The sequence below is a fragment of the Bombus fervidus genome, chromosome 10 (genome assembly GCF_041682495.2).
Source record: "Bombus fervidus isolate BK054 chromosome 10, iyBomFerv1, whole genome shotgun sequence".
Lineage (NCBI taxonomy): Eukaryota > Metazoa > Arthropoda > Insecta > Hymenoptera > Apidae > Bombus > Bombus fervidus.
The window spans coordinates 11,811,277-11,826,584 of record NC_091526.1 but is presented as its reverse complement, the minus strand read 5'-3'; the positions used below and the strand labels follow the sequence as shown (position 1 = coordinate 11,826,584).

The 15,308-nt window shown below is 51.7% G+C and overlaps 1 protein-coding gene across 10 annotated transcripts in view; it reads right to left on the bottom strand.

Annotated features, from left to right (window-relative positions):
* Positions 1 to 15,308, bottom strand: part of Tio (zinc finger domain-containing protein tiptop) — an 89,892-nt gene that overhangs the window by 6,253 nt on the left and 68,331 nt on the right. For 9 of the 10 annotated variants that reach the window (XM_072012030.1, XM_072012031.1, XM_072012032.1 and 6 more), the window contains one exon: positions 974 to 1,217. In XM_072012030.1, the coding sequence (XP_071868131.1) occupies positions 974 to 1,217 (244 nt within the window). Of the gene's footprint in view, positions 1 to 17; positions 670 to 973; positions 1,218 to 15,308 lie in introns of those variants that run through there. The other variant, XM_072012038.1, reaches the window with a different exon arrangement.

The window sequence follows — 15,308 nt, the reverse complement described above, 5'->3', positions numbered from 1 at the left end:
CAGCGGGAGATCGATACCCGTGGTCGAATCCTGTGGACGAGCTCCGCTGCGACTGCGACGACTGGACGAAGGATTCGTGCGCGGCGTGTCGTGTCGCGTGCTGCTCGCGGCACGCGAACCGAATCGAAGATGGAGAGCGAGCGAGAGAGGTTGTGTAGACTTGACGACGGCTCGCTCGTAACTGACTGCTTCTGACTGAATGCCGAATGCGTGCCGCGAGACGAAAGGGGAACGGCGCCGGCACGCATGCAGGGGAAGTTTTCGATGGGTGGCGGGGCAGCGGAGGACACGGAGGCGCCACTGCCGCAGCCTGCCACCGGCACACGCATCCACCACCGCCCCCGTTGTAACCGGTGATGCGGCAAAGCGGTACCGGAGCGGTGGTGGAGCGCCGTCATCGTCGGCGTTGGTGGGATCGTCGATGCAGGCCGACGCGTAACACGTGCCTATCTCTATTAGCTGTATGACGTCGCACGGCAGTCACCGATATCGGTCTGGCACCGGCTTATTTATCCCTCCTTCGTTTTCTCTCTCTGTTGTCCTCGTGCGCGCCGCATCTCCTCGCCTCTCTCCCCTTCGTGTTTCCTTTAGCAGAGACAGCGAACGACGCGACGTTTACACCGTTCTCTCGCTCGTGCGCCGCACGTATCCGTGACGATTCGTTGCGCTCAAACAACGAGAATACCCGTGTGTGTACACGAGGGGCGCCCGACGCCGGCAACTTCAAAGAGAACGGCAGCGGCGCTCTCGTTGATTTAGGCGGTTTATGACCATGCTGCCAGTAAAGCACCGACTAATGAGTTTCAAGCGAACCGTGTTCGTTGAAATTTACGTTCATACCACTTTCGACGGTCGCGCCTCCGTCTCTTCCTAAGTATAGGCTTCGCGTTTCGTTTCGTTTCGTTTCGTTTCGCCTCGTCTCGGTCCGTTTCCTTTCGTAATTATCGCGAAGCACGTTAATCGAGATTTTTACCTGTCCGGTGGTCCAGTGTCCCTTAAAATAGTAGGATTCAGTCTCGCGGTTGCGGAAGGCGGTGGAGTGGGCGGCGATGCGTCCTCGTCGTCTTCCTCGTCGGTCGCGTCCCCATCCTCTTCCTCTTTGGCTGCCGTCGTGCAACCTCTCTCGCTAGGACTAATTGGGCCGTCATCCTCCACGCAGTCGCCTTCCTCGCCCTGGAGGTCCGCGCCAGGCCCTGAGCCTTCGACTCCGTCCTCCCCTGCAACGGAAAATCGTACGATCGTTTCAGTGCGACGCGATAGCAGCGGGTCCTAGACGGCGAACGGGGCGCGGTTACGGCGCGCCAGTCATTGAATCGAGGAGGAAGGAAAGGAAGATCGACGCGTCTCGTAACCGCGCCGTGCCGTTCGCACCGAGAATTTGGAAACGAGAAAAGCGAGCGTTGGAAAAGGACGCAAAGAGGCGAACAGCGAGGACGGTTGGCGCGAGACAATGCCGTTATCGGCTCATTTATCGGCCTTTCGCGGCTACGACGACGTAGAAGACGTCGCGAACGACAGTACGCGGCGACGAGGGTACGCGGGATTGCATCGAGAGTGCGTCGGGCAAAGTCATCGCGTGCCATTGTCGAGCAACCTACGGACTTCCGTTGCCCTTCCATTTCTAACTCTCGAACGAATCACCGGCACGATCGAACGTTCTACTTCGACGCTGAAAACCAGAAGAGGAGCGTGTCGTCGTTTTACGCTTTAGGCGAGCAGACGATCGGATCGACGGGACTTTGGCTGGTCCAGAAACGCGGAGGAAACGCGACCCGTTCCGGTCGCCCGTTAAATCGGATTTCCGGCGAGTATCGGCGAACGGACGCAACGGGGGATCGCCATCTTGTTCCGGTGACGCGTCCTCGTTCGAGATGGCGCAAGACGAGGAGCCCGCGGATCCGGGCATCTCTCCGGTGGCCAAAGAGAGCAAAAGGAAGAAAGAGGCGGAAAGGACTCAGCACACCTCCCTTCCGAGAGGGGTGGGGACAAGCAGGACGAAGAGCACCGTCCTACTTTGCCGACTGGCCAACCAAACGATCGTTTGTTCGCCGATGGGCCACGGAAGAAGGAGGGAAAAGAGATCGCGCATCGATCCGAGAAGGCATCGGCAACTAATTACGCAGATTTATGTCCCCATTGTCCATTGTCTCTCTCCTGGCTGGCGCGGGCCGAAGCGGGCCAGAGCGGCCCTCCGAAGCCCTGCGCGACCGTGAACGATTCGATGGAAGAAGCTGCGCTCCGCTGCTGCTCGCCGACCCTTTGGGTCGGGGTACGGGAGGTGTGCTCGAAGAATGGAGAACGAGCAACGACCAACGACCGCGAAGATGACCGCGTCGTCGACGAGAACGAGGAAGACGACAACGAGGGCCCGAGCTAAAAGGTACGAGGCATGCGAGGATCGACTGAAATCGGCCCGCTACCGAGAAGGGATACGCGACAACTCGCAGACCAGGGCGGACCACCGGTGCTCGCTGGAGCTCCGCCCGCTTCCAGCATCCCTCGCACACTCTCTTTTTCCTGTCGCGTTTCCCTTCTTTTCGTTCTCGCCCACGAAACCAACGCAACCTTCTTCTCTTTCTTCTCTCTTCCTTTTCTCCTTCCTCTCTACGACTCCCCGCTTCTCTTGCTTCTTTTCTCGCGGTTATTTCAATCTCGGTCTCGCGACCCGATCCACCGCCCCGGAACCGTCCACGTTCCATCGTCCACCAGGATGTCGCCGCGCAACCACGAGCCTCGCGCCCGCTAAAGGTACCGGGATGCAAATGCTCGCACCAGCCGAGATACGGCGTATTTCTACTGGCAGGTCGTTAACGAAGCAACTAGCACGGGGGGTTGCGTATACAACAGCCGCGGGTAACGTACGAGGGGAGCAAGCAGCGTGGCGTACGGAGTTTAAAGCGGCCGAGCCCTGACACCGGTTTAGCAGATGCTACCGCGTGATATCCGGCGTGCTCGACTTCGCAGCGATCATCGCTGCGTCTTACCGACTATGGGATGTACCGATCATGGTTGCCTATGACCTGTAACGTTTGATGATTTCTGCTACCACAAGTTTTTTTTCGTACAAACTTAGTTTACCAATTGGAAGGTTGGCCTGACCGAGGAGACGAGGACGACGACGAGTAATTCGCTCCAAATGATGCCAATAGCAGCGCGATTTTATCCTTTAATTTTGCCCGTTCCGGTACAAGTAGCTTTTAACGTGTAATTCTAACTAGTAGTCGATAAGATATTTTTCAGGATCGTTTAGGATTTAGAAATGTATTTTGATATTCTCGTAATCAGTAACGCACCCTGATCTACTACCCTCGCTCGGAAAACTCTAGGACAACGAAGCAAAACGCTGAATTGGCGATTGTTTGGCGTATCGAGAAACGACGAAGTCGTGGGATGTGAAAAATGTTAACATAAACGCGCAACAACGGACCTATCTGTCTGGCTTTCGCGCGTTCTCTTCAGCCATGTTGCAACCCTTCGTCAATTACGATTCCTTCTATCAAGAAACGGATTTCCTTGCCTCGTGTCTTGTCTTGTCTCGCATCTCGCCTTCGATATTACCGCCTCTGTTCCACTTTTTCGTAAGTTGCCTCGAACGAACCGCGTATCGCCTGCTCTGATCATCAACAACACGATCCAAGGATGCAGATGATCGCGCGATAAATCTCGATCTCGTCCGGATTTATGTATTTGCGTCGTATCAAATCGGCAAGATTTGTTGGCAATTAGACCGGTCGTTAAAGCATCTCGTACATTGAGAAAACAGCGGCTCGCACGAGTTTAATATCGTTTGCACGGCAAATCCAGATAACGAATTTTCCTTTGCGCGAGCTGCGCTCGTTATCTCCGCGACTTAATTTAGCCAGCTGCGTAGGTAACGTGATCCGGAGGAAACCGACGATCGACGACGAATCACGATGAATCGGGAAGAACCTGTTGACCGGTCGATCGAGCGAGCCGGTCTCGCGCAACGTGCCGGAAATAAAACGGCGCGCGATAATGAGACGCGGCGACGGTGGCGACGATGCGGTGACGGGAAAGCGGAGAAGCAAGGAAAGCGACGAGGAGGCGAGGAGGAAGGGGGAGGGCGAAGGCGGGAGGGAACAAAAGGAGCAACGGTGGAGGACAAGGCAGGACAGGACAGGAGAGGAGATGAATTCCTGATGCGAGAGAACCGTCGGGAGGCTGGCGAGGAGAGTGACAGGAGGCAGACGAAGAGACGATCGGATGGACAGGCAGACAGACGGACGAACGGACGAGCGGGAGGAACGGGCGGACGAACGGGTGAACGGGCGGTCCGACAGAAGGACGAAGAGAGACGGAGAGCAAAGGGAGGCTTCGCATTGTGATTCTCTCGCGGTCTGCCAGAGAGTGACTGACGGGTGAATCCATTCTCCTTGCTCCGTCCTTCTTTCTGTTCTCTCGCTCTCGTTTGCTCGTTGCTCCTTCTCTTACGGTTGCTTCTTCCTCTCCAAGCAACCGGCTGTGGCTCTCGAATCTCACCCGTGTTCCAGCTCGTAGCGCGTTGCGTTGCAGACGCGAGAGACGCGTCGTCGTTTCCAAGTTCCTGCGAACGATTTTCCTCGCTTTTCGCCATCTACGCCACCCTTCGTTGCACCGCCCTTCGCAGGATCCAGTCTAGCGGTTTCCTCGAACGTTTTCGCCGCTCGTTCGCGTTTTTCGATCGAGCTCCACCGATTCGATGGTTCGCGTCGCGTTCGGCGTTGACGCAAATGTTTACGACTCGGTCTCTCCCCCTTTCGCTCTTCCTTTCTCTTCGTCCGATCGCTTTGTCTTGCAGGATGAAACCACGTCGGGTGGTCGGATTCGTGAGTCACTTAAGCGTCCGAACGAGACGACAGGGCCGAACCGAAGACGGAGCACCGACCTACCGTAGTCTACCTGACTGATTGACCGATGAGCCGACTGTTATCCTAAGTCAACACTCACTCCATCAGCCTGTCGAATCGCTTCCTTCCATCGCCGAGTTCCACCGCCACGTTCCCTGCTCGTTCTCCATCGGTTCGAACGAGTCTCGTCTCCTTTCGCTCTCGCGGTTCCAACGGTGCATAAAAAATGCGCTGGCCGTTTTGTTCCCGCGAGGCCAGCTACCGATTAAGACGTTCGATCGATCGATCGTGACACACGAGTCTCCGCGAAGGTGAGACTTTTTATTAGCGTCAATCGCGTGCGTCTAACTACTCTGATTGCTTTTGATTAGTCGTAATTTTCCATCCGTGCAAAAAGCTTTTATTTATCACTTATCACTTCATCTTTGCGCGTTTGCAGAAAATGTATGCAAAGTTACGTGGAAGAAAAAACGTACGATAAATATGCAGATATGTTAAATATGTTAAATACATATATAGAAAGAACAAAAAGTATAAAATAATACCAAACAAAGTATGATATCTTATAAATCAAACGGATTCTCCCATCTCCGATTCTCTCGTAGTCGTTTAGTGTCTAAAGTCTACCTAGCGCCTAGAAGTCAAACCGATCAACTCCGAACGATTAACGTTCTATTCTCGGGAAATAAATAACTTGTACTCGTAAATTTATTCATCGCGAAACGATAATATAAGAGCTGATCAATTCTAAGCCCAATTTATAAACTAGTATTTTTATACCATCGTCGCGTATTTCAATTTTTTGCCTTTACGGAATTAATCAAAGCGATTCTAATGATTTTAATATTTATGCTCGTTTATTTTTACCAGAAACGCTTACGTTGTATACATTTCGCTCTTCGAAACGATGAAACTCTTACGAACGAATACATTTTGTTAACGATAGATCGACATAGATCATCAGAGGCAATTGGGGGGCAGCTTCGCTTTTCGGTAACCACGAATAACCCAATAAAACCCAATGAAACATTAATCAAAATCAAATCATTTTTTAAAACGTGCCACGAGTTTATATCGAACATCAAATGGATACTTTTCTTTCTTTTCCAATAAATACAATTGAAATATTGCAATTTTAATTTTCTTACGGACCGTTCGGACGATCGATATCGTTGCATACCAATGTTATTGTCAATAATTAAGGTTCTCGTTATTATCGTTTATTATAGTTCATACTTGATATTTGTTAAAATATTTATTCATTTGTCGGTTCGGTATAACCAACGAACGAAACTATTTTAGAATAATATCGTATGTACGTATAAAACGAAACAAAATCCTTCGCTCGACGAAATGCACAAGCAGATAGTTTGCAAGGAAGCGTATACACTACGCACGGGTTACGCAAGTTAACGTTGGCGTGACTGTGGGATCACAATGGACGCGAATTAATACATCGCGAGATAACATACATTGGTGCGGGCTGAGATTAGTCCGGAACGGAGATAGTACAACGAAGAAAGCAATACATGAAATGTTTCGATTTATCGGGCGGTATCGGACAAAAGATCGAAACGATAGTGAAATCCGTTGGCCGTGTCGCGATCTTGCCAATGGCGTCCGTGTGATCGTATTCAGATACATAAAAGGCTGATAAAATAAGTTTGAATATCCGACAACGCGACGTATGTAAACGTACTGGATTTTGTAGAGAAACGCCATCTCCGTAACGGTACGTCTATTGTCCAGAGAAAGTAAATTGAATGCGAATATTATGCCATAATGACAATGATATTGACAATAACGTTGATGGTCTGTACGTTGCTTTGTGCAGCCTCTACCGATTCGCACAGCCACGGTGGACGGTAGGAAAGTCGCGCGAACGGCGAATGGTCATCGGGAAGAACGAAATTCATGGAACGCAAGAATTTCGGCTGCGCGGAGAGATCGTTTTAATACGCTCGCTAACGACGCCGCCCGCGGCGAAGTTTCGCGATATCGGTCTCGATAGGAGTAGAAGCACGGGAAAACGATCGAGTAAATTGCGTCGCGCGTACTTGGCCGAACGGTATTAATGATCGGGCACGCACGGTCGCGCCATCGGTGCGTCCGCTGATGCAGGCAGGACGACTGGATGATGGATGATAGATGATGGTATACGCGCGTCCGGTAAGACCGACCGTTCTTTTCGTTTGTTCTCGTTCGTTCCTTGGTTCGTTCGTTCGGCCGGTCGATCGCGCAACAGGCGACAGTGATGATCGATGCATGGCTGCCGTGGCTGCTGCCGTGGCTGCTGCTGTTGCTCCCACTTAAAAAGCTGAAATCCGCAAACCCGTTTTGCAGTCGGTTCGTCGCGCTCCAGCTCCCCCGCTCGCAACGTCCCGCGTTGTTTCGCGCGTGTCCAGCCGCGCGTTATCCACCGGAAATGAACGATATGCTTTCACCGGTACCCGGCGGCGGTACACGGAAATCGTACATCTATCGATCGCGAGAAAAACGAAATTTCGATGGTTTCAAGAGGTCAGGGTTTCTCTGCACTTCCGAGAGCTAACAGTCGTAATGAAATTGGCTAGGCATCGAGGGAAGAGATAGCGAATTTGCATCGTCAAATCTTAGCTTGTCGTAACGCGCACGTTATTATATAACGTAACATCGTTTGTACGATCGAACGAATCAGCTTTACGTCTACCCTGTTATCCGAGCTATGATCGAGCGATCACGTACGTAAATAACGCGTGAGAAGAAACCGACGAGACTATATAGATTAATTTCTTCGTTTTCAACAACTTGCCAGGTCGAACGTAAGACAAAACTTGGTGATCTAGTTCCGACTACATATACAGTTCCTCTATGTATAATTGCAGTTACGCGTGCAGTAATTTCGCGATACGACGAACGCTGCTTGAAATACGTAAGTTCAAAAGCCTGGACGATTTTATGATCTCGCCACTATATCTGTTCCTTCAAACGAAGAAGCTACCAAATTTCGTCCCGATCCCGGCCACTATTTGGTATCGTTCGAACGGACGTTCGCGTTCGATCTTCTTCGAGGATTCACGATGCGTTATGGTCAGAAGCGAACGCGAACGCGCGGTTTAAGCGGATGGCGGAGGAAGCGAGGAAAGGATGTCGGCGGTGGCGGCGGCGGTGGGTCGAGAAGCCACGGGGCGACGGTCTGGCGAGGTGGAAGAGGAGAGATGACAGGAGGACGCCTTCATCACGATATCCGTCACTCTTCTTCCTCCTCCCCCCCTCCCTGTCCTCGTTCTTCGACCGTAACCTCCGAATCTCCTCGTTCTCCGCGTCTCTTTCTTCCACTCGCCGTCACGCCGCCTTTCGAAATGTCACTCCTGTTACCGACTGCTGGTGCAGAGGCCGTGACAACAATAATTGTCAGCGAAGTAACGTCTCTCGAGTCGGCTACGGACAGGAGACGAAGCAGCGGGAGAGAGTTAAAAAGTCGGAGGATGGGATAGCGAGGCGGGAGCAGCTCTCTCGCCGGGAGAAAGGACACCGGGAAGAGAGAAAGGGAAGCAGAAAAGAGGGAAAGGATAGCGCGGGGCGGATGGTGCAAGCTCGAGTACGCGAGAAAGAGCGGACGGTTCGCTCTATTTATAGAACCGGCAACAAACACGAAGCAGCTGGTGTCGATCCGTCCGGTTATCGTTTCGTTTACACAGCCTCTGCGTGTCGCGGCCCCCGCGCGAAGTGGTCGCGCGAGAAACGAGGGCCGAATTCTCCAACCGACGAGCTTCGCCGTTTGCGTCCTAACGCTGGGTCCGTACCGACTACGTACACTGTTCCCGAACAGACACGCTGTATCGCGTCCACTGCTGGGAATAGTTCGCCAGCGGAGCGCAAGCAAATTTGACACATTTTACATTTTGCTACGCAGACAGAAACGTTTAGGAGCTTATAAATGGTTATACAACTATACATACAGCGGTAGTCATCGATCAACGGCGCAACACTCCGCGACGCGTATTTTCTAAATTATCACGCTGGCAAAAAATTCCTAGAGTTTGTAAATGTCGCCGGTTACGCGTTGACGCTACGAACATCGGTAATCGACGACGGTAGAGGCAAGCGAGAGCGTTAACTACCGGTACACGATGTACGCGCCTATTTGACATTCTAACCGAGGAGGAGGAGCATTGTTCGCGAAAACTATTAACGAACATGTTTGCTAATGAGCGCGCGCTTTCAAACGCTGCTCGCTGATCGTAAAAGTATTCACGCCGCATAATACTTCCATTGAGCGCGTTTGATTCTGCAATCCGATTCGATCGATCGATCGATCGAGGAAATCTCAGGCGCAACGAGTACGACGACCCTTTCGAATCTCGTTCGCCGCTAGAAGCCGATGACTCGTGACAGCCGTGAAAAAATAAGACGCCTGACTGGACTTTGTATCTTAATCCCGAAGGAGAGTGGATGTGTCCCGTGAAACGACCGACTGGCCGGTCTTTCGCTGTGAGGAACGGTTCCCGAAATAGGCTGCCGGCGCGAACGAACGACCGCCTCACCGATCCGTCCTAATAAATATTGTGTCAACGTAAATAAGTACGATGCCTGGTGGTGCGCGCGAGTTTGCCGGTGAAGATGGTGCACGGACAGAAGCCGATCCGTCCTCTGGATGACGGACGGCTGATGTACGCAAGGACAGGTGCGCGCATCTCTCGATCTCCTCACCCTTTCGCTCTACTCTGCCATAGAAGCACGACACGCCGTGACGCGTTCCTCTTTGCTCTCGAGAACGTCGCGACGACGAAAGAATTTCGTAGTCTCCAGCCCATAAAACGCGTCCGTCGTCACGGGTACGGTGTGTTTCGTTGCTACACGAAACGTCGATTTTTGCGGTAATATTCGAGCCGCGAAACCAACGCGAGTAACTATACCGCTTCGAGGACGGCACTGATCTATAAATAATCTTGTGTAACGTAGCACGGAACGCGGTTTACGAGCAACGGTATATCGACGGGTTCACCGGGGCGATCGACGCGAAGAATAATCTCAAAGACGGTTCTTTTCGGTAGTGCCTTTCAACGGCACGCATGCTACGAGTAAGAAATTTTCCGCCTGTTTAGGAAGGACGCGCACTCCGATATCGATCGGCCGGTCCTGAACAGTCGGTCGGTCGGTCGGTCGGTCGGTCGGTCGGTCGGCCGACATAGCCTCGGCTATCTAGCCAGCCAAAGCAGTCAGTCAGTCGTCGAGTCGGTTCTCGTCGTCGTTCGTGGTCGTCGCCGTGGTCGTCGTTGTCGTCATGGCTGTCGGTATCGAAGGAAAGTCTAGAAACGGTTCCAGTGCAGTCGCGAGGGGGCCGGTACCGAGGTCGGAGCAGATTTATGCGACACACATGCGGCAAAGCGTATAACTCACTCGCACGCCCATAATATCTTCCCCCGATCCCTTCGGCCGCCGCTTTGCCTCGCTTCTTAGCCCCCCAAAGGCATCGAGATGAGAGACAGATACACCAATAACGCCGAACCAGGCCGTCGCAACGATATTTATTACGAATTGCTAGGGATTATGTTATGTCAGTGGTTCTCATTGCCCAACGAACCGAGAATACCCGCCGCCTTCGATTCACCTTCCGTTTCTCTATTCGCCTTCCTCTTTCGCTCCAGCTGGCGATCGCGTATCTCGGATTCTCTACATTGTACCGTAAAATATGTAGGTTGGAAAACGACGGTGTGCAACGTGGACGAAGGGTTGGCGTACAGGGCCGCGGAACGAGACGAGGAGACGCGAGAAAGAGTGGCAATAACAGACGGGGTTAACGGTGCCCGTACCGTGGCTAGTTAGTTGGAGATCGTACCACCTTTGTTTGCACGCCCCACCTTCGGCTTCGACGCGACAGCACACACGCGCGTACGTGTACGTGCACGCACACCATCGTGCCGGCGGTAGCCGTGGCATTATATCGTGAGCACAGAAGTAATTTATAGTTGCAATAATTTATTGGGTACCATGGGGTTTATACTTGCCTGACGTGTAGCCATCCGTCACCGTCAGTGACGTCACCTCCCTCCACATAATGACTACCTACGCCCCCCCTCTCTTCCCTCCTGCCGACTCCTCCCGTCCGCTCCAGTCGTCGTACCCCCTTCCTACCTCGGTTACCGTACACCCTTCTGCCTAACCAACCCCACTCTTGCTACTCGCCGGTCGGACGATTTCTCCGGTCGCGACTCCAATTTACCTCGTCTCGTGTCCACTCCACGATACGCGCTTTCTTTCCTTCAGACCCGATGATAATGGACCGCGCGAAGAAGAGCACAAATTTCGCCGGTTTCTAACCCTTTGCGACGTGCCCTCGGTCAGCGAAACGCCTTTCGTCCAACGTTCCAGCCGTTTGTCTATTCTACGGAGAGCCACGGTGACCATACGTTTGTACGCGAATTCGTTTCAGGAATACGAATCAGAGTTTTTGATTCTCCGTAGACAATACGGATGGTTCACGCTCGCGAGTTTTCTCTATTTCGATTAAACGTCGATCGTACGATAACGCAGAAACTTGGATAAGCGTCGCGACATCGTCTCGGCATCGTTTTCCGTAGCTTCGAACGGTGAAAACGATTACGAAAATACGCGAGTTTGACTCGATCGGCTCTCGTACGACACAGTTTGTAACGAAGAAAGATACTCGAGCTAAGCGTGTGCAATAACGTTGAAAATAAACGCCGCGTGTCTCGTACCACGTACGTTGCCCCATCGATTTTAAATTTTATCACCGTCCGATAGGAATAAAATTTCGAACGATCTCTCGACTATACATTCGTAGAATTTTTCTACGGCAAACGTTGAAATACTTTCGTACGCCGAGATTGCACGGATTGTACGCTGCGAGGGTTAATACGTGAGCGCAGGAAGTTGTCGCGAATCAGGCGGAACCGCGAGTCGGGCGTCGCGTCGCATCGAAAGGCCAAAGTACCGGAACGACGGGAGCAGTGTCCCGTCTCGCAGTCACCAGAGGCACCTCTTGATGGCTGCCAGAGACGAGGAGTCGGTCCAGAACTAGATATGCTCGTCACGTTTCTAGCTCGCCTTGCACGGGAGGGAGGGGAGCGGGCAAAGAGAGATGGAGAAAGAGGAGGTGGAAGAGGCGAAGGTGTCGTGGAGAGGGTGATATCGCACACGGTGTCGGTACTGTCGCAGGAAGCCGACGCGACGTTGCGAGTGGAAATGACGTTGACGGGCGTTTGTCACTGTCCTCGGCAAATAATATCCAACACCGCCCGGTGTATACCCATCCTATTACCTCCACGAAGCTTTCTCCGTGTGCACAGGCGACCGTGGAAAAGAGACTCGTGTACGAGGAACGAGATGGAAGCCGTACGTGTGTGTGTGTGTGTGTGTGTGTGTGGGTCGTTGCTTGTACGTATGCGCGCGAAAGCTGCCATGTGTTGTGTCGTACACGGGCATAATCGTCCGTGCACAACGTCCACCAAAGAATCTTTTTCCACGCGTCTCGATGTATCTTTCGCCGTTCCGCTATATTTGCATTCGGTTAACGGGGGATGGTTACGAATAACGAGGGAAAAATACGCTGATAGAATAAAGTCGATTCGTGACTCGTCACCGGTATGCGTCTTTTCACCGTTGCTGGAGCAAAGGTGAGTTTTCGCTGCGGTATCATTTCGAAACGATACGCGTTATTTATCTAATCGTACTTCGCTATGCGAGCGAAAGAATAATAAATTAGGCTTATCTGAATCTCGCACGCATTTCCAACCGTAACGTATCGCGGTTCTTGGCTATCGAATTAGCATCGGTCGAAACTTGATATTTTCATTTTTCTTCTTAAGGGTAACAGGAAATAAATCGCGAAGGTAATAGAGTGAGTAAAGGTGAGAACACGGCTACTTTCAGCGGACTCCGGCCATTTTCAATGGCATTCGAGTCCAGTCAATTGCTTGACCATGGAAACTGTAACAACACGAGGCTCTTCGATATCGTGTAATCGGTTAAATAATTGCTGTCATATATATGCACGATTATATAGCGTAGTAATAATTTGAACAACTCGCCAAGGACAACTCGCCGTCTCTCCGACATACGCGTGTACGATATATTTTACTTCGAAATTTCTGCATACGATCTTAATTCGTTGATAGTCAGAAAAATAGACAACGGGCGAGTTTTTTTTTTTTTTTTTACCAACTGTGCGTTGTACTAATCCCGTGGTAGAGGATAATTAGAAATTATTGGAGCCGACGGAACAGACAGGTACTGCTAGCTAAGAAAGAAGGAGAGTAATGGCATCGACTGGATCGGGGAAGTTCGCCGGGTTAGAAGGTGGAAAGGCTGAAGGGTCTTGGCGACAGCCGTCAATCGATTGTCAACCGGGTCAGGCGACCAACCTAACCTAAGCCCTCCTATCCTCCTCCTTGTGCTGGTACTTGCGCGCGTATTCGTTTCTACTGTACGCGGAGCCCTCGCCTTCTTCTCGTATAGCCACGTTTACAACCCCTATACTTCCTCCCTCTCGTGACCTTCCACGTCTCTCCTCTTTTTCTTCGTCACCGCGAGCGTTACGCCGAGCTCCGTTTTCGCCGATATAATCGCAACGTTCGAAAAGGAAAAGAAAAGACAGAATGGGACACACGACCGCAACGGATTAACCGGTAACGGCTAGTGGAAGAGTGGATCGCAGCCGTGAACGATAATCGAACGAACGCGGCTGTAAACAGGGTCCTTCGGTCGCGGTAATTCCCCCGGTGGTTGCCGTTGCCGAACGGTTTCTCTCGTTTGGATTCTCCGGCCGAGCAATAAACTCGTTCGCTCGTCTCGAGAAGGTTGAAAATTAGGGTTATTCGTAATTGCGGGCGATCGAGCGAAATTCGGAGCTTAATTCGACGGTGTACACCCACCGTGTGGTTCTGGTATAAACGGGTCCGTGGAACGAGCGATCCTCTGACAATTTGTCGGGCTTACCGCAATAACGATCCCGCGGCTAGTTCGCGGAATTTTGTCTGAGATCATAAACCGAGGGCTGTGATTAAGGGCCGGTCGATCGGCTGCCGGTTTAGGGGTTACCGTGTTTCTTTGGCGCCGAGTACGCCCGTTGTGTCGATTCTCACGAGGAAAACTCGCGATAATTTGGTGGAACGTGAGCGAACGACTCGTACTCGATGCAACGCATCCGGTAGCGGGTTCGGAATTTCGGATAAGCGACGTGCTGAAAGCTCGGCGAGGGTGGAAAGGATCGTCGAGGGGGAACTTAATCGAGCGTCGAGAACCGCGCGGCGTTCAATTTGCCTCGATTAACGTTTGCCGCGTGACGGCGAACGAACGAGCCAGCGAGCACATCGGTCGAGCATCCCATCGAATCTCAATTCCTGCGAACCGGAGCAATAGAGACACGAGAGGAGACAGGGATGTCGCCGGTGTAGGGAAAGGCAGGCGAAATCCTTCGCATCCCTCGAGGAGGGTAAACACACGGCAACCAGATCGAACGCGAAATGTTTCTCCAACGACGTATCTTACGTCTCGTCCATCCTGCAATTTTTCCGGTTTACGAGTTTACCTCGTCTCTCTCGGCTCGACGAACGATCGTACAATCGCGAGCGTACCCGTGGACGTTGGCAGAGAGCTTATTTCGCGGGCTAAGGGAGTAGGCAGCCGTCTAGCAGCCGCCGTTCCACACCCTCCCCGCCGCACCGTCGATATCAAGACAGCCGTCCGACAGATCAATGCCGTGAACGGCGACGACGCCTGGGCGTCCACCGTCGTCCGAAGAGACGACGGACGACTTCCAGTTGACGGACGTGACCGGCCCGCTAGCCGCGTTGCGCTTTCGTCGTCGTGTTCGACCGCCGCAGCGTTCTAAATTATTGCATCGGTCAAGCGTTACAAGAGCAACGCGATGTTCCTTGGAACGAGTCCACGCGATCGTGATAGACGTTCGTTTCCTCGGACGATACGAGCGTGACCAAAGTAGGAAAAGACTGCAGGAACCACACCCGTCGTCGCTACGATACGCCGGTATTTTGGATACTTCGTTATCGTTGCGAATATATAAAATACGCTTCGGCTGAAATCATTTTTGCATCGAATTTTTAGTACTCGTTGTACGCTAAACCGTAGAAAACTACGTACGTACACGTTATCGTATCAAGAAGTAGGAAATTAAAAACGAGGAAACATTTTTACTTTACTTTTATTATCGTACACTTTGAAAATGTAACGAGGATGTCGAACAATCCTGTTGCACGGTGATTTGCAAACCAGTAACGTTGGTTAATGCGTAGCTAACGGATTACAGATTAGTTAGACTATTCGGAACTTTGCAATTTTGCATTAAACGATACGACTCTCGACAAATTGTAGTAATTCGTACATCATTTTGCAAAATTTCAATCGGTTTATTAGCAAACTTGTTCCAATTATATCGGAGAATTCGCCGGTATCGATTAATTCGTCATTCGAGTGGCGTAAAATTTGACGAATCGTGCA